At 67.9% G+C, this 24,314-nt stretch overlaps 1 protein-coding gene across 4 annotated transcripts in view; it reads left to right on the plus strand.

The window, feature by feature from the left end:
• RXRA (retinoid X receptor alpha) overlaps positions 1-24,314 on the plus strand; it is a 91,256-nt gene that overhangs the window by 32,230 nt on the left and 34,712 nt on the right. The window contains exon 1 of one of the 4 annotated variants that reach the window (XM_047768866.1): positions 8,995-9,097. The exons of 1 other annotated variant lie outside the window; for it this stretch is intronic. Coding sequence is in view for 1 of the 3 variants with exons in the window: in XM_047768865.1 (XP_047624821.1) it covers positions 16,962-16,977 (16 nt within the window). In the remaining 2 variants the exon portion in view is untranslated. 2 more of the 4 variants (XM_047768865.1, XM_047768867.1) reach the window with 2 other exon arrangements.

The raw sequence follows: 24,314 nt of genomic DNA on the forward strand, positions 1-24,314 counted from the left end.
GTGTCCCTCAGTGTGTGGTCCAGGCTGGTTTTGTCACGGCCACTTTCCCCCCCGGGAAGCAGAGGTGTTGGGGCCCCGGGCTCTTGCCGAAAGCCCCTGATTTCACTGTCTTGCCTGGGAGCAGTCCATGGTCCCTGGAGGCTGTGGAGTGTGGGCTCCGTGTCCGGCTGCTGCCTGAGCTGGTGACAGGCTGCAGATCCCCTGTCGTCGGGGTTGGGGCCGAGCTGGCAGGAAGCAGCTGTTCCTGCCCGCTCCCACTCCTGCTGGTCACGGGGTCCTGCTGGGACGATGAGGCCCGGGCTGCCCTGTGGTCGTGCAGAAGTCCCGAGGTCAGGTTGGGCCTCCCCGAGCCGGTTTCCTTCTCTGCAGGGCTGGCGGTGGGGGCGGTGTGGGCGCCGCACCTGTCCAGCACCCTGCGTCCAGCGCCCCCGTCGAAACACCACCTTCAGGTCTGTCGCAAGGTCTTCAGTCACCGAGGGGCCTTGCAGGCCTCGGGCGGGAAGCGCTTCGGCCACAGGGCTGCCTTGTTTGGGGGCCGACCTGGCGTTCAGGGCCGTCCAGGGAGGAGTCTGGCCAGAACCTCTGGGGAGGGATCCAAGCGAGGCCATGGCCTGGGACTTGCGTCTGGGGGAGGCTGGTGACGGGGGCTGAAGTGAGGGCAGACCCGTGGGCGCCGAGCTGAGCTGTTGGCGAGTCTGGGGAAGAAGGGTGCTGGGCTTGGACAAGGGCGCAGCCCTGGGGCTGTCGGGGCTCCATGTGAGCCCCGTCTCTGCCCTGGTCTGGGGCTGGGAGCCCCCTTGGGGCATCCCGGGGGCCCAGTCAGCCTGGCGGGGTTTGTGACGCGCCCCCGCCACCGGAGCCCCACGTGGTGCCTGGCTCAGCCCACGGATCCCTTTGAGCCCTGGGCCGGCCAGCGCCTCCTTTCCGGGCTGTGCAGGGATTTTGTCTGATGGGAGACAGCAAGCAGCCCTCGCCGTTGGACTTGACTTTCCTACATGCCCTGCCATCTGACTCATCAGATTAACGCAGTGACCATGGTGCTAATTGGCTCATCACCTAATTAATTCTGGAACTTTCTCCGGGTCTGGCACCTGGCCCCAGCCAGAAGGGGACTTGGAGATCCTGTTTAATGTTCTCGTGCCACAGGTGGGGAAAAGGAGGAGGCCTCCCTTGAGGCCGGGGCGGCTGCCCCCTCGCGGGCCCGACACCTCCTGGGCCCGAGACCTGCTGCCCCTTGCTGTCGCCGTGCGTCTGGCCCCGTGTCCCAGCCCCCCCACCCCCCCGTTGCCCCACGCTGCCCCCTGCTCTCTCCAGCCACGTGCATCCCGGCAGGGCTGGGACAGTCATGGCCAGAGGGTGCGGGGACGGGGAGGCACAGGGCTCCTCAGGGGCTCGGGGCCCCAGTGGCCCAGTCCTCTGTCAGAATGAGCTATTCCTCCTGTGCTTTATCTCCAGGCCGAGCAGATGCCTCGTGGATCTGATGGATTCGGGAGGCGGGGGGGGCGCTCCAGAGGGTCCTTGTCTGCGAGCAGGCCTGTGGTTCTTAGAGCCACCCAATGCCTCTGCAGGTGACCAGGCGGAGATGGAAGGTTCTGGAACAGGAGCTCAGAGCCTGAGCTCCTTGGGCCTCCCTCTCCCTGCCGGGCTGTGGAGGGATGGGGCTGGGGGCGGGGGGTGGGGACAGCATCCGTGCCTCTGGGAGACAAGCGGTGGCCCAGGAGGCTCCAGCCTTGTCTGCCCACCCCTTCCCTGGCGGGAGGCGGGAGGTGGAAGGTGTCCCATTTAGAGGATCGGCTAATTTCACAGCTCACTGGGTTCCCATCTCCGAGCCCAGGACGAATGTGCCTGCGCCGGGCCCTGCTCCTCGCCCCTCGCCCCTGCAGGGGCGCCCCTCTCTGCGGCCTGGTTTCTGTAACTTGCTGGCACCGTTTCCAGGAAGGCCCTGATGGTGCACGGGGGCTGAGGGTGGTGTGGGGTGGCCCCGGAGCGCACACGGCCGGGAGCCTGTGTCCGGGGCCGTGCCAAGGACTAAGCGTGCGTTTATGTTCGGCTAAGAGGGTGGCCGCTGTCCATCGGCCTGAGCGCAGCCCTCGAAGAAAGGCCCCGCGCCCGCCGCCCCTCCCTCGCCCCGGGCAACGCGCCGTCAGGGGGCGGGGTGTGTGTGTGTGCAGGGCCGGCGGAGGGCTTTTGGGGGGATGCAGGTGGTGTGACTTCGGGGTAAACAGTCGTGTTGCCTTTGTGGCAACTTCAGGAGGGGACAGCTGCACCTCCACTTGCTCTAGCCTCTGGGGGGATGCCTCTCTTAAGACCTTCACAGCAGGAACATGGCAGAGCGAGTCCCTAGAAGGAGGGCGGCCTGCGGGCGAACGCGGTTGCTGGGACGCGCCCCGGCCCGGGGGCTCCTCCCTGCGCCCCCTCCGGCCTTCTTCTCCAGCCTCTTCCACCAGCATGAGTCCCTAAATCTCTGGCTGAGCTGAGCTTCCAAGGCCCACGGCGTCTTAGCCAGGCGTCCAGACCAGGGTGCAGAGGCTGGGGGGGCAGAGCTGCGGGTCCTGGCGACATGCGACCTCCCTGAGCTGGGATGCAGGCTCCGGGCCCTGGCCAGTGGCCCCAGCTTCTGAACCTTATGGGCGAAGATCTCCAATTCCTCCCCCGACCCCCTGGAGATGAGGGAGCTGAGGCTGGGGGCGGGGGGTACCCTGCGGAGAGTGGGCAGTCCCACAGCGGCTGGGGGGCATGCCCCGCGGTAAAGGCTGTGAGGTTTTGGGCGGGCAGTGTAGCCAGGGTCTGGGGGCTGGAAGGGAGGGGCGGGGAGCCCACTGCTCCTGGGGGTGGGATGGGGCGGCTGCCGGCTGCACAGGCCTGGGTTTTGCCTCCCACCCCTTGTGCCATCTCCCAGGTCCACTCAGGAGTCTCCACTTAAAGACAGAAGGCTGGAGACTCTGGGCCACACCCAGTAGTGCCTGGGCCGGTGACTGAGGAGGCATTTGGCCCCAGCCCCAGGTGTGCTCAGAGTGTGGGCCAACCCTGCTCGGCGGGGGCGGGGGGGGGGCATTCGCCAGGGGTGTCTGCCCCCCAAAACACAGCTGCCCCTGGTTCCAGCCTGAGACCTGGGCGTTCTTGGCCTTGCTGTGGCTCTCATGTGCTGGCCTCGGTGTGGCTGCTGGGCCTGGTGGCCAGGCCCCTGCTCTTCTTGACAGGGGCTGTGCATGTGTGTGGCCTGGGGCCCTGCTGTCCCTCAGCGGGCCTGGGACAAGACAGTTGGACCAGTTTTACAGCTGCCCTTGGTGGCTGCCCTGGTGGGGTGGCTCCGAGGGGCTGGGCGGCCTCGGGGAAGGGCAGTCGGCAGCCTCACGATGGAAGGAAGATGCTTCGGGCAGGACTCACCTGTCCACTCACCCTGCCCGGTCGGGGCCGGCCTGGGGGAGGGGTCCCGTGCTGGGGCTCGGCTGGCAGGGGGGGGCAGCACAGATGCCTGGCAGTGATGGGGCTGGGTCCTTGCTCTGTGTCAGCCTGTGGTTGGCCCGGAGGTGGTGGGTCAAGGGTCAGGTCGGCGACCTCGGGGAGCGTGGTCCGCTCTTGGCCTGAGAGCCCAAAGACCGTGGCATTTTGTCTGGCGCCTGCTTCTCGCCCCGCTTCCTTTCAAGGGGAGGGGGGTTGACACTTGCTCAGCCTCTCTCAGGCCCACCCTGAGTGTTTCAGCAGCAGCCTGGCGTCGCTCAGGGAGGCTGAGGCTGGGAGACACCAGGCCCCCTCGGGGAGGTGGCCGGGGAGGGCCTGGGGGGTGGGTCTCCAGCGTCAGTGCCGCCTGGGTGGTCTCTGCACACGCTCGCGTGCCCGGGAGCGGTGCAGGCGCTCCTCTCCTCAACAGCCCGCCTCCCCCTCCGGGCCCACGGGCCTTGGCACGGGCTCAGGAACCCACATTATCTCAGGCCCGTTCCAGCTTCCTCAGCAGGGCGCGGGGCTGCTCCTGTGTTCCACCAGCCACATCTGGAACGTGTTACCTCAGGGTGTCAGCGACACAGCGGCCCGGCTGCAGCAGCCCCCTCCCCAGCAGCAGCCGCAGCCGGAGGCCGGCCTGGGGGCAGCGTGGCCAGCTGGGCGGCGGGGTGAGGGGAGAAGCGTCCCCACCAGTGGGTGCGGGCGTCCTGCTGGGCTTCCCACCTCCACAAGTTGCGCCTGGCAATCCGGTATCTGAAGGGCTGAGTGGGCCGTCCAGGGCGCGTGGGAACCAGGCCATGCAGCGCTCCGGGGCCGAGGACTGCCCCCTCTCTCCACGCCCTTGGAGGGGCAGCCGGCGGGGTGGTCTTGTGCCTCCATGGCAGGTGGCACAGAGCAGACAGGGAGCCAGCCTCTCGGAGACCGGGTGTGAACCTGTGCCAAGCTGCTGGACTGCCAGGGAGGGCGTGGTGGGCTTTTCTCCGCAGCCCTTTGAGGCGCAGCCTGGACGTTGAGTTTGCCTTGAGTGCGGTCCCCCCGCCTCCCCGGCCGCGACCGGCCCACCTGCGCAGTGGGCACCTGGAGCACACGCGCCCCTGGGGGCAGAGATGGCCTTCGCACCTGCAGGTGGGGTGCCGCGCGGGGCGGCCGCTCTCTCTCGCGGCGCCTCATTCACCTCTGGGTCCCTCTCCCTCCAGTCACCAGGGGACCCGCCCAGCCCGGCCCTGGCAGCCACGCGGGTTCCAGGGCCCCAGCTCAGCCAGCACTTTTTGCTGATCCTGCAGGAACTGCTAATTAAGCTAATAGTTCCCAGAGCTCCCTGACAGCAGCCGAAGGTATCTGCCCAGCGGAGATCCTGCCGATAAGGCGCTGCCTGCCTGCTCGGGTCCTTTGTTCCCAAACAGCCGCTCCTTCACCCGTGGAGGCGCCAGGCGAGTGTGGGCCTGGGTCTCCTCGGCTGCCTGGCTGCCTGGGGACGCTCCGCCGTTGGAACGGCAGTGAGGGGCGCGTCCTCAGCTGGAGCCCCAGGGCCCGAGCCCAGGCCCTCAGCCTGGGGCCACAGCCCGTTGGTCACCTCCTGGTCCCTCTTCCAGTTGCGGAGGCTCACCCCTCCCATGTCACCCAGTGGGGAGCTGGGGGAGGGGCCTTAAAATGAGGCCTCCTCCGGACCGTCTCCGGGAGCCCCATCCCTGTCCCTGTCCCTGTCCCTGTCCCTGTCCCTGCAGAGACCTCCTGCTGGGGACGTAGCCCTGGCACTCCAGGCTCCCAGTGCCCCCCCGCCCAACAGGGGAGGCCTTGATAGAGGCGTGACCAGGAGCCCAGGAGGAGGCAAGGCCCCTTCCTGGAAGCCAGTGGCAGTAGCAGCAGCAACGCCGCCTCTGGCGAGGACGCCCCCGAAGGCCTGGGCTTCCCTCCAGGGCCGGGCCTTCCTGCGCTGGGACGTGTCCTGTCAGGTGAGAGGGCCTGGAGGCACAGTTTGGGAGCTGGCTGTCTTTTTTTTTTTTTTTTTTTGCTTTTAGGGCCACACTCCCGGCATATGGAGGTTCCTAGGCGAGGGGTCCAGTTGGAGCAGCTGCGGGCCTGCACCACAGCCACAGTATCACGGGATCCGAGCCACATCTGTGACCTACACCACAGCTCACGGCAACGCCAGATCCTTAACCTGTTGAGCGAGGCCAGGGATCGAACCCTTTGCCCCCACAGATGCCGGTTGGTTCGTTAACCGCTGAGCCATGGCAGGAACTCCGGGAGCTGGCTGTCTTTGAGGGAGAAGTTGGGCTCTGTGGCGTGGGCAGTGCACGTGTGTGTGAGGGGGTGCGAGGGAGGACGCCCTCCCGACCCCGGCCCTGTCGCCCTGTGCCCGTGAGGTCCCCACTCCCCAGCCCCTCCCCGGGCCTCCTTGTCCTGCGGGGGCCGCCCGGGTTTGGGAGTCCGAGGGCTGGCTCCGGCCTGGGATGTCTGGGTCCCTCTGGGCTGAGTGACCGCAGGAAGTCCCTTCCCCGCTGAGGCCAGGCGGGTGCCATCGCAGCTGCCCCGCCGTCTGCCGCAGCCCTGACGTTCAGAGGCAGAGAGGGAGTTGCTGGTGAGTCGGGACGCCCCCTCCTCCCGCCCATTTAACCCGAAATCTTCCACGTGGGGCCTACACAGTCACACACGCACACACATACGTGCACAGACACACGTGCGAACTTGCACCAGACCCTGGACTGTGTCTCCGCACGTGGCAAGCGGGGCGTTCGAAGCGCCGCATCTTGCTCAAGATAACTCGTCCCTCTTCCCTCCCGGGCTTCGGATCCTGCTGGGCCTGAAGACCTAGTGGGTGCAGGGCAGGGCTCCTGGGCACGGGCACCTGCAGGGGGAGCCTGTCGCCCGACGGGCTGGGATGCAGGCAGGTGCGGCCCCTGGTGTTCTGATGGGAAAGGAGGGACGCCTGTCTGTCTCCGTCCGGGTGTCTCGGGGCTGCAGAGGGCACTTGGGGGAACGTCCATCCACAGCGGGCCCTGGGAAAACCTGGGTTCTGATGACCTTGTACCCGAGTTGGAACTCTGGCAGGAGACCGCGCTGCCTGGCGGTTCCCGCTGCTTGGTGTGCTGGGCCTCCTCCCTCATGGCCTGGCCCTCTCGGTTTTTCCTGTGTCCCCACGGGGGCTCCCCGCCTGGTGGCCCCTAACTGCCTTCCTTGTGTCTGTACCTGCCCACGCTCCGTCTCCCACAGGGAGTGCTCTGCTGTGTCCCCAGACCTGGGCCAGCACCTGCTGTGTACAAGCTACTTGGTCCCCATTCGACAGAGGGCACGCGGTCACCCCTTGTTTGAAGTTCTGAGTGTCTCTTGGTGCCGCTGGCCGTGTAAAGCCTTTCAGGTTTTCAGAGCCGATTGTGGCCTGGAGGCCCCGTCACTCTTCCTGGTGAGCCCTTGCTGTCGGCTGGGCAGTGTGCTGGCCACTGGCGGGGGCACCCGGGTAGAAGGGGTGGCCCCATGGAGGCCCAGGTGTGACGAGGCTGCAGGTGGGCAGGGCAGGCCGTGGCAGGCCCTGTGGGCCTTGTGCTCAGCGGAGCTCAGACCACGGTGGGGACGCGGAGGCGCAGGGGACGCTTGGCGGTTCTCGGAGAGGGTGCCGCCTGGCCAGGCGGCTGGCTGAGGGCTGCTGCAGTCACTGTGGGCGGGGACGGCCAGTGGCCAGGGCAGGGTTCCCCCCCACTAACCGGTTCTGGATGTCTCCTATGGGCCTGGGTGAGGCCGTGCCAGGCCTGCATGGCGGGTGGCTCTCCTGGAAACCTCCGCCCCCTGGGCTGAAGCTAGAGTTGGGGAGGGTGGCTGGTGCTGGGGACCCCCGGCAAGCTCGGGGGGCTCAGCGGGTGGTGGGCAGACAGCCCCGCTCAGCCCCTCACTCCTGGGGTACAGGCAGAGGGCTCTTGGAGAGGGTTTACCTCCATGGTCGGCCCCACCCCAAGGAAACTCAGACCCCAGCCTCCTCCCTCCTCCTGGTCCCGGGGCTACGGTGGGGTCCCCGCGGCTAGTCCCTTGCCCTCCCCGGGCCTGCTTCCTCCTGTGGGTGGTGCAGCCTGGAGGGCTCAGTGGGGCTTTGCCTGGAGCAGGGGTCCCCTGACCGACAGCTGCTGCCCCAGGTCCCGCTGGTCTCAGCCAAGGTGCGCGGGCGGGGGCTGTGCCTGCTGCGCTGGCTGCTGCCCTGCAGAGCCTGAGGCCTGGGCAGCCAGGCTGAAGCCTCCCCGCCTCCCCTGAGTTGGCCGTGACCTCCTGGGGCCGGTGGGGAGCCCGGGCCCCGCGGACGCCCTTTCTAGAATGTCATCTCTCCAGCTTGAGCCCTGGTGGGTCTGTAGAGCGCTGGGCTCGGGGCCGAGCAGGGCGTGGGGTGGCCTCTGCACCTTCGAAATGACCTGGCCCAATTCTGGCCGCCTTGAGGACAAGGGCTGCGTCCGGGCCGGGCTCGGGGGATGGCCAGGATGGCTGCGGCCCTCCCCGTCCGCCACTGCGTGTCGAAACCGGTCGCTGACGCAGCCCCGGTGTTGAAATCCGTGCCCGTGGGTTTCCCAATGTCCTGCCAGCCTGTCACAGGACTGCACGGCAGGATCGGGTACCAGGCCCGGCTGGACCTCCCTCTCGGGGTGCCTGGCTCCCTGTTTCCTCCCTGGGCGGGGCAGAGGTTGTGACATGAGGGCAGGGTGACGTTAGTTACCCTGGGCCCACGTAATCCTTGTGACCTGCCCAGTGTACGGAAGTCACATAGCTTTGGAGGCAGGATTTGAACCCAGGCCTCGGAGTCTGTGCCAATGCTGCCCTCTGGGCAGGAAGGAGGGGCAGGGATGGAGGGAGGAGCCGGCAGGCCAGGGCGTGCCCTGTGTCCCAGCTCCCGTGTCCCCTCCGAGGGACTGTCCGTTACGGAGCCGCCCCCCTCGAGGAGACGGTGATGGGGGGAGCCTTGAGCTCTACCAGGCGGGGTTTGTCATCCTTTGGCTGCAGCGGGCCTGGGGCCTGGCACTGCCCTGTGAGCGGGCAGACAGTGACCACGACGGCTGCAGATTCATTGCTCGTCCAGGCAGTCAGCACCTGCCCGGAACCTCCTGGAGGGCGAGGCTGTTTTCACACTCAGAGCTTTGAGGAGGAAACCGGGGCTCAGAGAGGCCAAGCGACCTGCTGGGGGCGCACAGCGGCGGGCAGGGAGCTGCTGTGCAGGCCGCTGGGCGCTGAAGACCGCTCTCCGGGCTTCTGCTGGGTCAGACGTGGGGGAGGCAGTAGAGTGGAAAGTCCACTCTGAGGCGTGGGCCCTGGCCCTGCCTCCAGAGCTGTGTGACCTTAGGCGAGTAGCCAGGCTCTCTGATCCCTGAGGGGCTCTGCGGGCTTGGGTGTGGAGCTGGTTGAGGGTTGGAATCTGACTTTCTGGGTGAAGAGGAGGAGGAGGGGGCTCGGGACCGCCTTGCCAGCGGGCCGCTGCTGCAAGGAACCTGTGGTCAGGCGTCGCCCCGACTATGGCGTCTGCCTGTCGCCCGTCAGCAGGGGAGGGGCCCTGGCGACAAGCCTCTTAGGGATGAGGAAGTGGGTGCTCAGAGAGGGTGAGGGGCTGGGCTCAGGCCACACAGCGAGGCAGCCGCTGAGCCAGGGGCCTGTGGAGAGAGGGGGGCCCTGGGAGCCCCGTGCTCTGGTAAGGTGGACGTCTCAGTAGTTGGGTACGGGGGGGTGGGGCATGCCGGTTCCAGCTGGTGGCACTTGGCACCTTCCCCGGGGCTGTGAGTGACACGACAGGAAGAGTGGTCACCTCTGGAGTGTCGGGTTGTCGCACCTGCGGTGCCCCGGGCACTGTGGCTGGCACGCCGGGCTCAGCCGTCCCCACTGTGTCCTACTCAGTCCTGTCTGCAGGGTTTACTGGCCCACCGTCTGCTGGAGGACACTGGCGCCCAGGGAGGCGACGTGGTTGACTGTGGTCCTTAGCAGGGAAGAGGTGGGGCTGGACGTGGCCCCTGGTCTCCATGCCTCCTGGTACCAGGGGTCCCCTGCGTGACTGGGCGGCCCTCCCCGGGGCTCTGGCGGGGGCGGCCGTCCAGGGGTGGGCGTGTCCGCAGGCCCGTCCTGTCCCCGAGCTGTGCTCAGAGAGCCCAGGGCTGGGCTGGGGGCATAGGCGTCTACTCTGAGTGACACCTGGAGTTAGGCAAGCGGTGCCTCCCACAGGAAGCCCTCCGTGATGTCTGCACCTGGCAGAGTGCCCCTGCTCCTGCTGCGTCACGGCCAGGGCTCCTGGAAGAGGCCCACTCGGGCCCGGCCCTCCCTGTTTCCAGCCCGGGGGGGCGGCGGCAGGGGAGGGGACGTCCCCCGAGGGAGTGCGCTGTGGTACATGGAGGGAGCCAGAGCCATTGGCACTGTCCCCTCTGAGGACAGGGACATGGAGACAGATGCCTGTGGCCCCACCCAGCCATGAGGTGCGCAGCCAGGCCTCGAACCCCGATCTGTCGGCTGCAGGCCACCTGCTCGGCTCCCCCTGCACTCGCCGCCTATGGGCCTGGATGAGGAAAGGCCGGCTCTGTGGTCACTCGGTCACGTCCACTGCCTCCGCCGCTTTCTTCACATGCGACACCTCTTTGCAGAGGAGGAAATGAAGGCTCAGCGAGGTCGTTCAGTCTGCTTGGGGTTGCACAGCTTGTCAGCACCTTGGGGTCTCCTTGAAACTTGGTGCTTGCTCAGCTGGTTCCTAAGGACTCTGGTGAACCCTGCGGCCTGTGTGGCCCATCGCTAGCTCTCTCCGCCCCACTTGGCTCATCCATTTTGTCTTTATTTGGTGCCTACTGTGTACCAGGCCCGAGGCCAGGCCTCAGGGACGCCTGATGAACCAGTGGGCGTCTACCCTCAGGAGCCTCAGACGTGGGCTGGCAGCACCCGGTAGTGTGGTGAGTGCCCTTTAGAGGGTGAGCAGTAGAAGAGAGCCCTGCCCTGCCTGGGGGAATCAGGAGGGCGTCCTGGAGGAGACGGGGTTTCAACTGGGCAGGAGTGAGCCAAGAGAGGTGTAAGGGGAGATTCAGGCCCAGGGAACAGCACGTCCAAGCCGAGAGGCGAGAGAGCTGCTGTGTTCCTGGCGGTGACCCGGTTCCCAAGACTGGGGGTGGAGAGTGGGCAGGCCCAGTGCGGGGAGGGCCGGCAGCCCCGAGGGCTGGTGAGGAGGAGGGCAGGAGGTGGCTGCTGTGGCCGTTGTCGGCCCAGGCACCTGGGGGACCTTCCTGCCTCCAGAACCACAGCAGCATCTGGGCACTTGGCGGCTCCGGCCTGGTCTGGGAGGCGGGTGAGCTGCTTCGGCGGAGGGTCCCCTGCTGGGCCTTGGCCCTTCCTGGAGTCCTGGGGTTGGGATGCTGAGGCCAGTTGGTCCTTGCCGGCTGGCGGAGGCTTCCAGGCAGGCCCTGGCCCCGAGTGAGCCCGGTTCATCTTGGGGTCAGCCTGGCCTTAGCGTTTGGGCCTGAGTGATGCTGGGTCAGCCGTCTCCTCTTACAGCGACACAGGCGGGCGGGCAGCGCGTGCGGGGCTGGGCAGGGAGCTCCCCACTGTCCTGGGGCATCTTCCGGCCCATGGTGGGGGCCTTCGAAGGGCTGGGGTCGGGGGGGGGGCGTGATTCTGGAGAAAACCCAATCTGCCTTTGGTTTGGAGAGAGCTTTTGGCGGGAGAATTTGTGCGCTTGGCTGCTCAGGGAAATGCTGGGGGTCTAGAAAGTGACCTCCCCCCACCCCAAAAAGGAAAGGCAAAGCCCAGTCACCCTGCGGCTCTGTGACCAAAGCCAAGCAAAGAACGTCAAAGGCGGTCATTGAGTCCCACCGGCCCGAGGTTGGGCCGTAGGTGGCCGTCCTCCCTGTGCAGACAGGTGGTGGCCTCTCTGGGTGTGTGTTGCTTTTTAAATAAAATAGGATACGGATGTTCAGTTTCTATCGGTGTTAAGGTCTCCCGTAGCAAGGAGAGACCCCCTTTCTTTTGGGGGCAGGAGGTGGCCTTTGGTGGGTGACCAGGCCCTCCTCCCCCGCCGGCTGGTGGAGGAGAGAACGGCCCAGAAGCCCGGGTCCTGCGCTGGTCACGGCTCTCCCACCTGAGGGCATTGCCTCGTTGGGGGGTTTGCTGGGCGGGTGGGGGGACGCACACCCGTGCCTCATGCCCTGCTCCCCGCTGCCTGCTTGCCTCCCCCTCCCCTGCCCCCTGCCCCTGTGCCCAGGCAGCCTTGGGCCCCGTCTCCCCGACACGGACTGCCCGGTGGCCTTGGGCAGCTTGAACTTCGTGTCTCTGAGCCTCGCTTTCCTTCTGGAAAAGACAGTGGTGCTTGTAGGGTTTCCGAAGGAGTCGGGTGAGCACGTGTTCCGAAGTGTTGCGGCTCCCGGTGCGGGGTAATCAGGAAACGCTGGCAGCTGCCCCCGCCCGGCTGGCATTGATAGATGGACGGGGGTGGGAGGCCTGCAGAGCTTGCGGGAGGGACCCACCTGGCTCCCTGCACCTGAGACCTGCGAGGGGTCTGGGGACGGGCTCCATGGGGCTCTGGCAGGCTGCGAGGTCTTGGGGGGGGCAGGCCCTGGGCTTTCTGGGCCGGTGGAGGGCTGGGGGAGGGGGCAGGATGCACACACCTCCCTGCCCCGGGCTGGCCGGGCGGGCAGGCCGGGCCCGTCTCTGAGCTGAGTGGGGTCCGTGTCCTGGCCCCACGCCCTCCGTCCACCCGAGGAAGGCTCACTGCTGTCCCGGCCTGGAGGCTTTGTGGTGGCCTTGCAGACGCTGGCCTAAGTGTGGTCCTAGTGAGGGGCTGGTCCCGGGGAGCAGGGACCCGACCAGTCTTGCTTCGCCTCTGGGACCTGGTGGGGGACAGAACCCCAGGCTTACAGCTTCTGAGCTGGGAGACCAGGGGTGCTCCGCCTGCACTCCCAGGCACCTCGGGGCAGGGTTGGCGCTGACAGCTCTCTGCCAGCACGGCCGGTCCGTGGGTCCCTGGTGCGCTAGCTGCCTGCCCTCCCGTCACCTGTGCCTCCCCATTCCCGGTGACCGCCTGAGCAATGAGCAGGTGAGAATGGGGGTGACCCAGTCCTCTGCACCCCAGGGCTGTGGGGTTGAGGTGTGGAGCCGTGCAGGTCCTCGAGTCGAGCTTTCAGAGCTTGCCCGGTGTCAGGGGTGCGGTGCTCACAGCAAAAGCACGTGTCCCCTGTGTCCAGGTGCACCCGGAGCGAGAGCTGGCCGCCCGGGCCCTTGTGTCACTTTGCTCTCCTCGCTGCCCCGCACAGAACCTGCGCTTCAGCAGCCCTGGCCCACCGGGCACTGGTTCCCAGGAGGCAGGACTGTCTCTGCCAAGTTCACCGTGTGAGGGGTCCTGGTTCACATGTCCTCCTGTGTCACTGTCCCTGGCGGCTGCTGTCCTAGCCGGGACCGGGGCTGCGACACCATGTTCAAGGCAGCGGTTCCCCAGAGGTGCACGCTTTACCCCCCGGCCCCCGGCCCCCGGCCCCCATGTCACTGATGGCCTGTGAAGGTGGGGTGTTGGGTTCCCCGGTCCCCAGCTCCATCTCCAACCTGTGTTGGATGTGGGGGGGGGGACGCGTGAGGCGCATCCTTTTCCCCAGAGATTTGAAGTTTTCCACACCAAGTCTGATTTCTCCTCTTTAAAAGCCCTCCCAGCGCGTGCGTTGATGGCTCACGGAGCCCTGCCGCCCAGACCACCCTGTGTCCCGGGAGCCTGCCGTGCCCCCTGAGACCCAGCAGGGGGCCTTGGAGGTGACCGGTCTGAGCGAGGCCCTGGATAGCTGAGAGGGTGCCAGTGTCGCAGGGCTGGCTTGGAGCTGCACGGGGCCCGCAGGTCCTCCCTGGTGGCTTCTGCGTGGCGGCCCGCGGTGCCCTGGGTGGTGAGCCGATTTACACTGACTGGGGATCAGGAGCATGCTTAGCAGGAAGCTGGCAGCCGCCACGCCTTCTGGGCAGGGGCAGGGAGGGGCACAGAGCACGGGCGAGGCCCTGAGCTCCCGGGGGCAGGGGCGCAGGTGCCAGGCCTCCCCAGGCTGTTTTGGGGCTGCATTCTGGGACGGGTACTGTTGTCACGGGGAGAGAGGTGGTGAGCAGGACCCTGGGTAGAGGTGGGGCTCAGGCCGAGCTTCACCAGGGCCCGTCGAGAGCTCGGTTGCAGCCGGAGGGGGGCACTGACCCCCACGTGCCTGGCACTTTCTGTTCCGCTCCGGCGAGCAGCCTGGAGCTGGGTTTGCTGAGGGAGGCCGGTTCCCTGCACCGAACAGAGGTGTCACAGCCTGGCCGTGTGTCCATCTGCTCCCAGGAGTGGCCCTCCCGGCCGCGGCCAGGCCGCCTCTGCGAGTCCCCTTGAGTCGAGAGCAGGGTGAGAGCCAGGCCATCCTTGGCTGTGACTTTGTTTTGGTTCCTCGAGTCAGATTGTCCTGCTCCATCCTGTGCCCGGAAGAGAGGTCTGCTCCTGCCTCGGGTGGGGCCCCGGCCGCTCGCCTTCCCTCCGGTGGGGGTGGGCCCTGCCGACATCCGTCCAGCAGTCACTCAGCACACGCGCCGCTGCTGCGGGTCACTCTCTTGCTGACACAGCTCCGCAGGCAGGTCCCTCCCACCCGCACCCCCTGCCCCTGCGGCAGGACTGGGCTTCGCGCCGTTCCCTGTCCTCCCGCGTGTGGGGGGCTCTCCCCTCTTCCCGTGAGCTCCCTGCGGGGGGGTGGGGGTGAGGGGCCCGGGCCGGGGCCTCCTTTGCTCTCTGGCCTCAGGGGTGCGAAGGGGAGTTTAAGGAGGGCCCTGCCCTGGGCGGTGGGTGGGGCGGTGGCCCTTCTGTGTCAAGGCCCCCTCGGGCCTCTGGAGCAGCGGTGTGGCTACCCCTGTGGAGGCGTTTGCCACGCCCCTGATGGCTGGCAGGGCCTCGGCCCTTCTGGTTCTGGGAGGTGACAGCCCCCCCCGCCCGCCCCCCCGCCGCCGATTGATGGCCAAGACCTCAGGCACCGCCTGAACAGAAGCAAGGCTCTGGCCAAGCCCCTCTTGAGATGGGCTTCCTCGCGTAGGCACCGGGCCAGGGGGCCCCCGGCCCCTCCAGGGTACGGCCGGCCTCACCTGGGGAGGGCTGCAGTCCAGCCTGGGTTCGGAGGCCTCAGCACCCTCCCCTGCCGGCCGACACGCTGGCCTCTGGGCTGATGACTCAAGGAGGGCGCAGGCCCAGTCCCGGCTCCCCAGGCTCTTTCCCGCACCACCGCCTGGCCCGTGTGGGGGTCTGGGGGACCAGGCTCCAGCCCTGCAGGGGCTGCCATTCCCGGGCCACCCGCCCAGTGTGACCCCCTTCCTAGGCCCCTCCTGGGGGCCCCTCCATGGCCGGGTGCCTGGCTGGCCCCACCCACGGTGCCCGAGCCCGTCCTGCCGGCCGCCGGCGTCAAGTCTGGACAGGTGTGTGTGTTCAGGGCGGCCGCCGGCCCTGTGAGTCATGCCCAGCCTGGGAGCGGGGGCGGCAGGGGCCGGGTTGTGGGCTGGCATGACGAGGCTTGCCACTGGCCTGGCATGGGAACTGGCCGTGGCCCGGGGGGGTGGGGGACAGGACCCAGATCAGGGGTTGGGGTCTCTGAGGCCCAGCTTAGTGCAGACCCTGCCCGGTGGCTGCCTTCCCAGTGGGCAGAGGCCCGGCTCGAGGGGAGGAGGGGGAGGTGGGCAGGGGGATACGGATGCGGGCCTCTTCTGCGCCGGGGATGGGGGGTGTCCACGTTGTTGGATGTCTCAGGGGGCAGTGGGGCGAGTCTGAAGGGGCAGGAGTGCCCCAGAGCACCCCCAGGCCAGACCCCACCCTCCCGGGCCTGGGCCTGTTGGCCTGGAGGTGACGCTGGCTGCCGAGGCCACTGAACACCTCTGCAGACACCCCTTGTACTGGGGTCGTGGGGTCAGGGGCCAGAGGAAGGGCCTCCGTGGTGCTTCTGGGCCGCTGGTCCTGGGGTCGGGGGTGTAGAGCTGCAGGGTCCTGGCGTGGACTGCGGCCCCACCCCTCCTGAGGGGCAGCACCCCACTTTGTAGCAGAGACAGCAGAGCTCCAGGAGGGATGGGAGTGGGGGCCCCCACTTTGGGGGTGTCGACTCTGCAGGGCAGTTGGACGGAGCCTCTCACCAGTTCTGTGGCCTGGGCACTGGCTGCCCGCCAAGCCTGAGCTGCTGCTCCAGGAAAGGAGGAAAGCCCCCGCCCCAGAGGCTGGACTGCCCATGCGAGTCCTGGGGAGGGGGTGGGGGGCGGCAGCTCAGACGTGGCAAAGACGTCGAAGAGGCAGCGTGGCTGTGGTGGCGACCCTGGCTGCCTGCAGAGCCTGCTGTTCGGGGCTTAGAGCTGAGCCAGCCTCTGCAGGCTGGGGCCATGTCTGGACCTCCCTACCCCGTCTGGCAGGTGCGGGAGGGCTTCTTGGAGGACGTATCCTGGATGGAGACCTAGAAGGAGTGACAGTGCCTGCTCCGAGGGCCAGGGGGCTGGCCTGGGCTGAGGCCGTGTCTGGCAGATGGGCCATGGTGGCCACAGGGCCTCTGACGGGGTGGTGGGCTGGCCCTGGTGGGAGCGACCGATAGAGAACCCTGGGCTGATGCCAGGTCTTTCCAGGATAGCGGTTGGCGGCCTTGGTCAGTGGGGGTCCTGTGGGGGCCTTGAGGGGCACCTCCCTGCGGGTTAGCTCTGGTCTCCGGGCGTCTCCTGAGTGTGAGGGGACGGGAGGGCCAGGTGCCATCTGGGGGAGGGGGTGTAGGTGGGGGCAAAAATAGCCTTGGGCTGCCCGTGGCCGTGGGGGGGTGCTGGGGGGGGGGCCCTTCCCGTCTCTGCCCCATCCCTGCCCCCAGACCCAGCTGGCCTCAGGACTGGGCCCTGGTCTCCGTGCCGCCCCCCAGCAACTCCCCCGCCCTGCCCCCACCAGGATGTGAGTGAGAGCGAGGGGGCTGCTGGCGGAGCCCAGGGGCAGCACCGTGGTGGGGCCGCCTCCGCCCGCCCTCTGCCCTGCCCGCCGCATCGCTGCCGGCCCTGCGGAGGAAGGAAGCTGAGGCTTGGGTGGTGTGAGTGTTTGTTTTTGACTGGGCTCCGGGGGCTGGCCAGGGCCCGGGGCTGGCCTGCAGCGCCTTGACGGGGAGGGCGAGGCCTGGGGAAGGCCAGGGGGCCGTGGTGGGGCCTCCGGGGGGCCGGGAGCTGGACACGGAGGCAGGTCTAGGGCGCTGGCGGGAGAGAGAGGCCCGAGAGGGCGGCAGAAGTCTGCCCTGAGGCCCATCTGCCGGGGGCACCCCTGGGCCAACATCTTGGATGTGTCTGGGCTGGTGAGTGGTCCAGAAGCGGGGGCCGGACAAGGGCCCCTGGGCCTGGAAGGGACAGTAGGTCTCTGGGATTGAGGGGTGCGGGGACCTGGGGAGGCCACCTGCCAACCCCGCCAGCTACACGTGGGGGAAGCTGGAGGCGGGAGAGGGGCAGCCATGTGGCCCTGGGCTGGGGTGGGGGGGGTGATCCGTGTTTTCTTTCTACTTCTGTGCAGTAAACGCCTGCCGTGGCCGCTGTAAGCTGTTGACGGGATGTCGCCAAATGCTGGTGAGGAGGAGATGCGTGCCTGAGCAGGTCCGAGCTGGTTCGGCCCCTGCGGGCCAGCCCCCCAGGCCCCCGATTTCTGCCCACCCGGAGGCAGCACATGCTGCTGCGGGAGACTCTGTTAGTGCCCGGGCACAGGCTTGGTGCTCCCTGAACGCTCGGGCGCCTTCGGCTGGGCCTGTTTGGGGAGACCTGGCAGGGGGCCCGGGGGCACCTGGCTGTACGTAGTGCGGATGCGTGGGCTGCCTGACCCACACGGATGGCTCGTGGGTGCACCGGCGGCGGGGCTGGCGGGGTGCATCCCAGGACTGGTCCTACCAGCGGCCTCCCCAGTTGTCACCACATAGGTGGGTCACGTGCCCAGGCTGTGTCACCCCCGGGCCACCCAGCCGGTGGGACAGGCCCTGCGCCTGATCAGCTGGACTTGCTCAGAGGGCACAGAGGCTGGGTCTCCCTGTCACATGCATGAGCCGTGTTGGGCGGGCAAGAGGTGAGACTGTTGGGATGGGTGGTATTGGGGGGCCTGAGGCTGAGGGGGTGCGGTGGCGGAGGGGGGGCTGTCGGCCACGACGCGACCGCAGCACTGGCCTTGGTGGGGCGGGGGCGGGGGTGGTGTCTGTGTTCACCCTGGGAGGTGGCCCTCCATCCTGGGCCCTGCCTGCCACTTGCGGGGCTGAGGGTATGTGGGGCGGGGCTGAGCAACCCCCCGCCCCCCACCCCAGGTGACAGGAGCTGGCTTTCGAGGGATGGGGCTTGTTGAGCACAGGTGGGCCGAGTCTGTGGCCCCAGGGACCTCACAGGCGCCTCCCTCCTGGTTCTGGGAGCAGCAGCCCTCAGGTGGCTGTGGAGGATTCGGGGGTCACGGTTGACCACCAGCCACAGCCGAGTTGGTGTGGCCTGACTCTTGGGAGTCAGGCTTTGATGGGGGCTGGGCTGTGGTCCTCGCCGCAGGCCCTCGCTGCACCCCTACCCAGTGGGTGAGGGGCCCGGAACTGGACCAGCAGGGAGCTGGGAGCCGCGGAGAGAGGGGTGAATGAGGGATCCTGGCCAACGCGGGGGCGGGGGCGGGGGGCAGGAGCCTCAGGACTGTCTGGCCGGGTCTTGCTAAAATCAGGCCTTCGCAGAGGCCGTCGGCGTCACTGTCATGAAACCGCCTGTGCACATGGCAGAATCCCGGCCATGCAGCCTGGGGAATGACGTTCCTGGCTCCCCAGGACCAGAGCCGGCATCCTGGACCCGCCACTCTGCAGTGTGGCCCCTGGGGTTTCCCTCATAAGCCTTGAACCCCAGCCTTGGTGGGGACCTTTGCAGGCAGGTGGGTGGGTGGGATTCGAGGCCCCTGGAGGGGAGGGACCTGCCCGGGTTCCATAGCAGGTTGGATTTCAGGTGGCGGGTGCGCTGTGAGCAGATGGGGCTGCGCGTGTGGGTGCGCTGGAGCTGCTGGGCGCAGGGCTGCTGCTGGGCCCTGGTCAGCCTGGTCCGCCGGGATCTGCAGCCTCTGTGAGGAGCAGGCCGCCTGGGCCCCACCTGGGCCCCACGGCCAGTGCCAGAGGCTTCCACACATGTTCAAGGGCGGGCAGTGCCCGCCTCCGTCCAGGGCCGGCCTGCCTGCCAGTGTGACCGACAGCTGCCACGGCACGGAGCCAGCCTGCCATGTACAGAGTTGGGTAGACCTCAGGGCTCCGGCGGGCGGGGGCTGAGGACCACCCCCCCCACCTGCCTGCCATGCACCAGCTGCCTAAGGGCTGTGTGGTGCCGCCTCGCGCCCCCACTTCCACTGCCGGCCCTGGGCTGGGCTGCTGGCTCACAGGCTACAAAAGCCGTTCTGTGCCCGGGAGAATGACCCCGTTGTGTGGCCGCAGGGTGGCCGGGAGCCACGAAGCCCTCCTTCCTTCCGCCTTCCTGCACCCCCTCTGAGACGGGGGCCCCCACATGGGGCGCATCTTGTCCGGCTCAGCCCCGCTGCCCTGTCGGTGGGGTCGAGTTGCTCCCCATAGCTCCTGGTGGTCAAGGCTCTGCTCCACCCCCACCCCCGCTTCCCTGCCAGGCCCGGTGCCCCTGGACTCCCGGCCTCCGGGCCTGTGCCTTTGCGTTCCTGTCTCCTGCAGGAGGCGCCCCCCCGCCGCCGTGGGCTGCCTGGGCTTCTTCCAGGCCTCCCCCCACCCCCAGGCCAGGCGCAAGTATCTGGATGACTGTGCGCTCCCGGGTGTGCTGGCACCGTGTCGGGGAGCAGGCCCCATCCCCACGTCCTCACACCAGCCTGCAGCTGGGGAAGCGGGCTCAGCCAGATTACCTGACCTGCCCGCACCCAGGCAGCTGGGCAGCGGTGGAGTGGATTTGAACTTGGGTCCGGGCCTTGGCCTTCCCCTCTGCCAGGCCCTGGCTGGGCAAGGGTCCCAGGTGCCGTGCTGTCGGCAGGCTGGGACTCTCATTCTCCGACTGGGGCAAGAGGCTGGGATCCTTGTCCTCTTCCGAGAAGCACTGGCTTCGGCCAATGGGAGCCGCCTGTGGTCACAGGTGTCTGGGTGAGGGTGGTGGGCCGGGCGGGCACTGGGAAAGGGGAACTCGGCCGCTCTGCTGGGTTCCCAGCTCTGACAGAGCCTCTGGTCCCTCTGGGCCTCCTTCCCCCGCGGCTGCTGCTGCTGCTGCTTGCCGACCCGCCACGCTGCGTCGCTGGAGGCTGCGGGACCCCGAGCCTTTGGGCCGGGGGCTGATGGGGCCGCCCCCATGGTGGGACCTCTCACCCGCCCTGGCCGTGAGGCTGCACCTCCTGGGCTCTCTTTCGGGAAGTGGCCTGGCCTGGCGGGCGGGGGACCACGGGTGGCTGGCAGGTGAGGCCTGGGCTTGGTGGGCCCTGGGAGCAGGATGGCTTGGGAGGTGCCAGAGCCTTGCCTTCAGGGTGTGGCTTTCACGGCGTGTGGCGGTGGGGGGCAGGTGAGGAGGGGTGGGGCCCGGGCATTGCCGCAGAGTAGGCCTTTCTAAGGCCCTGACACGGCTGCCCCAGTGCCCGGCCGTGCTGAGGGCAGCTGGTTCTGTCCTGATTCCTGCCTCCGGCCTGAAGCCAGGACCACTGGGCCCTGGCCTGCCCTGGGTGTCTGGGCCAGCGGGTTTCGGGGTGGGGAGGGGGCAGTGGCTGGCCCTTTGCCCTCCTTGCCCTGAGGCTCTGCGGAGGGCCTTGGGGTCCGGTGCACCCCCTTTACAGATGAGGAAACTGAGGCTGGGGGCAGCGGGGACATGTCTAGCTGAGGATGGGGAGCTGGCGCACCCTCCTGGGCTGGACGTCTGTTCTCGGGTTCCCTCTGAGGCCGGGATGGGCGGGCGTGGGGGGGTTTGCTGGACTCGGCTCCGCCCTGGGCCTTAGCGCTGGCTCCCGTGGCCAGGTGGGGCCTGCGGGGAGGCGAGAGGCTGGAATCCCCGCAGGTCCCGGTCCCCCCGCCCTGTCGCGCTGATGGGGGCCGGCACCTGTTCCCTGCCCTGCCCGGCTCACGGGCCCCTTCCCTTGGTTTTGGTTCCAAGGAGCTCCGTCCCTTCTTGCTCACCCTATGGGTCACTCACTGACCCTCACAGAGGCCTCTAGGGGGCGCTTCTCTGTGCCAGGTTCTGGGGGCCGCTGAGCCCCTGGCTGGGGAGGGGCTCCGACAGGACCTGGCTGCCGGGGTGGGAGCTGGGCCCCCCCTGATCTTTCAGGGCTTTTAAAGCCCTTTCGTGATTCGTGAGCCATCAGCCCTCTCATCCTGTGGGGCGCGGGGCCTGGCCTCCCTCCGGCCATGTGGGTGGTGGTGGACGCCAGGCGAGGCTGCGTGGGGCAGGGTCTGGGATCCTCTCGGTTTTGGACCCGAACTTGAAATTAGAGAACCGCGCTGTCCTGACGGGAGCCGCCTGCCCTCCTCACCCTCGACGAGCCCTGCCCACGTCCTGCTTGGTCAGGACGTAGGGGACAGGCACTCGGGGTGTCCTTCGCCCTCACACTCGTCCTGGGGCCCGCCCCGGGGTGTCCCTTGGGGGGGGGGAGGTCTGTGTTCACACCCCCCGGCAGCTCTTCCTCAAGGGCAAGGACTGTGTGTGCCCCTTGCCTGCCACACGTGACCCTGGGCAGGCCTCTTCGGCTCTTGGCTTTGGGTGTTTGTCCTAAAACAGGTGCCAGAAAGAGAATCTTTCCGGTCAGCTCATCTCTTGACTTGATAAAACGTTTAAAATCGTGCGGCGTGACCTTTGGGCGTCGTCCTGGGCTGTCAGGCTCTGTGCTCCCAGCGTGGGGCAGGCGTTAAGGTTTTGTTTGTTCCCTAGGTCTCAGCCGGGAGCAGGGACGAGGTGTGTGTGAGGGGCCTTTGGTTGTTGCAGCGCGCGTGCATGTGTGTGCATGCACGCACCCGTGCAGGGGTCATCGTGGCCGTGGGAGGCTGGGCCAGGCACCTGCCCGTCCCCCCGCCTCTGCAGGCGATGGCACCGTTGCTCAGGTCTTGAGCAGGAGAGGACGTGGGCTGTTTGTTTCTCTACACAGAGGGTGCCCTTGGCTGCTGGGTGTTTGTTTGAATTTTCTTTTTTCTCCCCTGTCGCCTCCTGCCTGAAGTTGCTGCCACTTTGAGCTTTTCGCAGGGGTTCGTTATCTGGGAGATGGCGCCGAGCGGCGTGCCAGCACTGTGTGTGCCGTCGAGTCCACCGGCTCTGAGCAAGCCCGTCTCCTGTGAGGCGGACGCGGGAAGCCTTTCAGTCTCTGGAGTTGGTGGCAGCTGTTTTGAGCGCATAGGCCGTCTTGCTAAGTTCAGGGTCTTCCTGCGCCTGCATCTGTGCCCGGGTCTGCATGGGTGATGGTGCTGCTCTCAGGAGCTCTGACGGAGGCTCCCTCTGGCAGCTGTGGAGCTGGGACCTCTGCCTGCCTGGCTTGTTTCCCCCAGGCCTTGGTGTGGCCCCACCCCGAAGCTGGCCTCGCCGCGGTTCTGGTCACTGGGGGCCCTCAGCGCAGCCCTGGCCCTGGCCGGGGTGCGTGTCGGGCACCTGCTGCTGGTGTGGTCGGCAGCCCCCGCCCCGCCCCCACCCTGCATGCAGGAATATGCGTGCTTCCCAGTCCGTGGAAGCTGCTTGCCACTCTTCCCAAGGACAGGGGTGGGCAGTGAGACGGACTCTCCCCGGATCCCCTCTCCCCTGGCCTTGGCCACCGCTGGGGGTTGTTGTGGTTGTTGGCGAGGCCAAGGGGGCCCGGAAGGGGCACTGAGGCAGGGAGTGAGCGGGCCGAGGCCCTGGCCCCAGGGGGCCCGAGCAAGGGGTGGGCTGCTGGGGGGGCTTTGGGGTTTGGTGGCTGTAGTGGGGAACCCTGGGTGGTGGCGAATGAGTGGACAGTGGCCCTACTGCCAAGTGACCGGGGCAGGGGGTGACCTGGGGGAGGCAGGCAGAGCCGGCTGTGGCCTGCCCGGGGCCGGGTCCGAGCCTGCCACGTGTGGCTCTCATCTGTGCGGGGGTGGGGGGCACTCCTGGGGGCAGTGCTGTGCAGGTGGAGGTCTCATGTCGTCCAGGCCGGGAGAGGTTCTCCGGTCCTTGGTCTGTCCCCTTCCTGCCTGGAGGAGCCGGGTGGCCGGGCTGGGTGCTGCCCGGGGTACTTGCCACAGCCCATCTGGGTTCTCAGCGCTGGAGGGGCATGGGTGCTGCCTGTTACCTGTTACCCTCGTATCTGCAGGGTCAGCGGGCTTGTTCCTTCTGCTGCTGCTTCAGCCCCTGATAGGTGCCCGCTGGGGGGTGAGAAGGTTCCCCGCCCCCCACTCCGAGTGTGTCAGGAACGAGGCCTTAAGGTCGGAGGCTCGGGGATGTGGTTCCGTGTTTGTGAGGCCGGGGCTGGGCGTCCCCTGGCCCTGGCCTCCTGGGCCTCCGTCTCCCGGTGCGGGGTGGGGTCTTCTCCTGTCCCTGCGCCTGCTGGGGGCCTGGAGGGGACGTGGAGGGCAGAGCCTGGCACACAGAAGGTCCCCAAGCGATGGCTGAGTTGGGGGTTGGATCTCAGCCTGGGAACCAGTCCTGCGAGCCTTCCGGGCCCCAAGTTGAGCTGGCCCAGTGGGGACCTGAGGGGGGTGAGAGGCTCAGCCTGGGCGGGGTCTGCCTGTGAGGGAGGAGGACCGGCAGGGCTTCTGGCAAGGGCGGGATTGGGGAACAACGTGGCGGCTGCAGGGCGGCCCGGGCCGCTGTGCCGTCCAGGGGCGGGGGTGCCCACGCTGCGGCTGAGGTGGGCAGATGTCGTGTTCTCGGTCTGTCTCATAGGTGAGGCCCTGTGATGGGCACCAGCCTGAAAGCCCTAGGTAGCTGGGCAGGCGCTCTGCCTTCTGGGGTCTCCAGCTGGCCCTGGCCCACCCACTGCGTGGCCCTGGGTGCCCACACCCTAGAGATGCCGAGCATCCCTGCCCACATCCGAGAAACGGCGATGCGCAGAGGGCAGTGTCAGGACTGTGCCCGCTCCCTAGTGGTCCCATGGTCCCCTGGCAGGTCGGCCACCTGGCGGGGCCCCCTCCCCCCGCCACTCCACCACAGGCTTCGGCCCGAGTGTCTGCAGGCGAGTTCCCGACGCCGCAGGGGATGCAAGAAAGTTAGAAAAACAGCCAGGGCGGGGGTGGGAAGTGTTCCACGACAGAGCTCGCGGCGGGCCCCTGAGCCAGCAAGAGCAACACGGCTCAAAATGAAACAAGAATCATTTCTTTTCCTGTTGAAGAGAAACTGCCTCAGCCAGCCCGCAGGCCCGGAGGCCCCCTCGCCCCCCGGCTGCCGAGGAGCAGGCGGGGTTTTATCAGGAATTCCCCCCTCCCCGCCTGCCCTCCCTGCCGCCGTCTGGGCGCGCACCCCGGAGGTGCTGGGGACAGTTTGGGGGCGCTGCCTGGACGGGAGGCTGCGGCGCCCGGGAGCCCCTGCCTGGCCCCGGAGAGGAGAGGTGAGCTTGCTCCTGGCTCCCTGCACCCCTGTCGCCCCCACGGTGGGCATCACTGCCGGGCACCGGCCTGGGCCTGGAGCTCTGTGCCCACCACCCTGGCTGGCCGCGGGGGCTCTTGGTGAGAGCGTGGCGTTTTGGGAGCCCCATGGCTCTGGCTCTGGCTTGGGGGGGGGCGCCCCTCCCTCTGAGCCCCGGCCTCATCTGCAGGCAGGGACGGGGCACGGAGCGGTTCCCGTGTCCCTGGCTTCCAGGGGCTCCTGTGACAGATCCAGGAGACTGCGCAGGTGCTGCACTGAGACCACAGCTTTGCCTTGGGGACTTCACAAGCCACCAGGCCGCCAGCATGGCAGGCCGTCTGTCCGGGGATCTCCATTTCGCCACGGCGGCAACAGTGTCACGCACAGGTTCATTGCGGCTGCCTCCCAGCTACGCCGTG

Source organism: Phacochoerus africanus, chromosome 2 (assembly GCF_016906955.1).
Source record: "Phacochoerus africanus isolate WHEZ1 chromosome 2, ROS_Pafr_v1, whole genome shotgun sequence".
Classification (NCBI taxonomy): domain Eukaryota; kingdom Metazoa; phylum Chordata; class Mammalia; order Artiodactyla; family Suidae; genus Phacochoerus; species Phacochoerus africanus.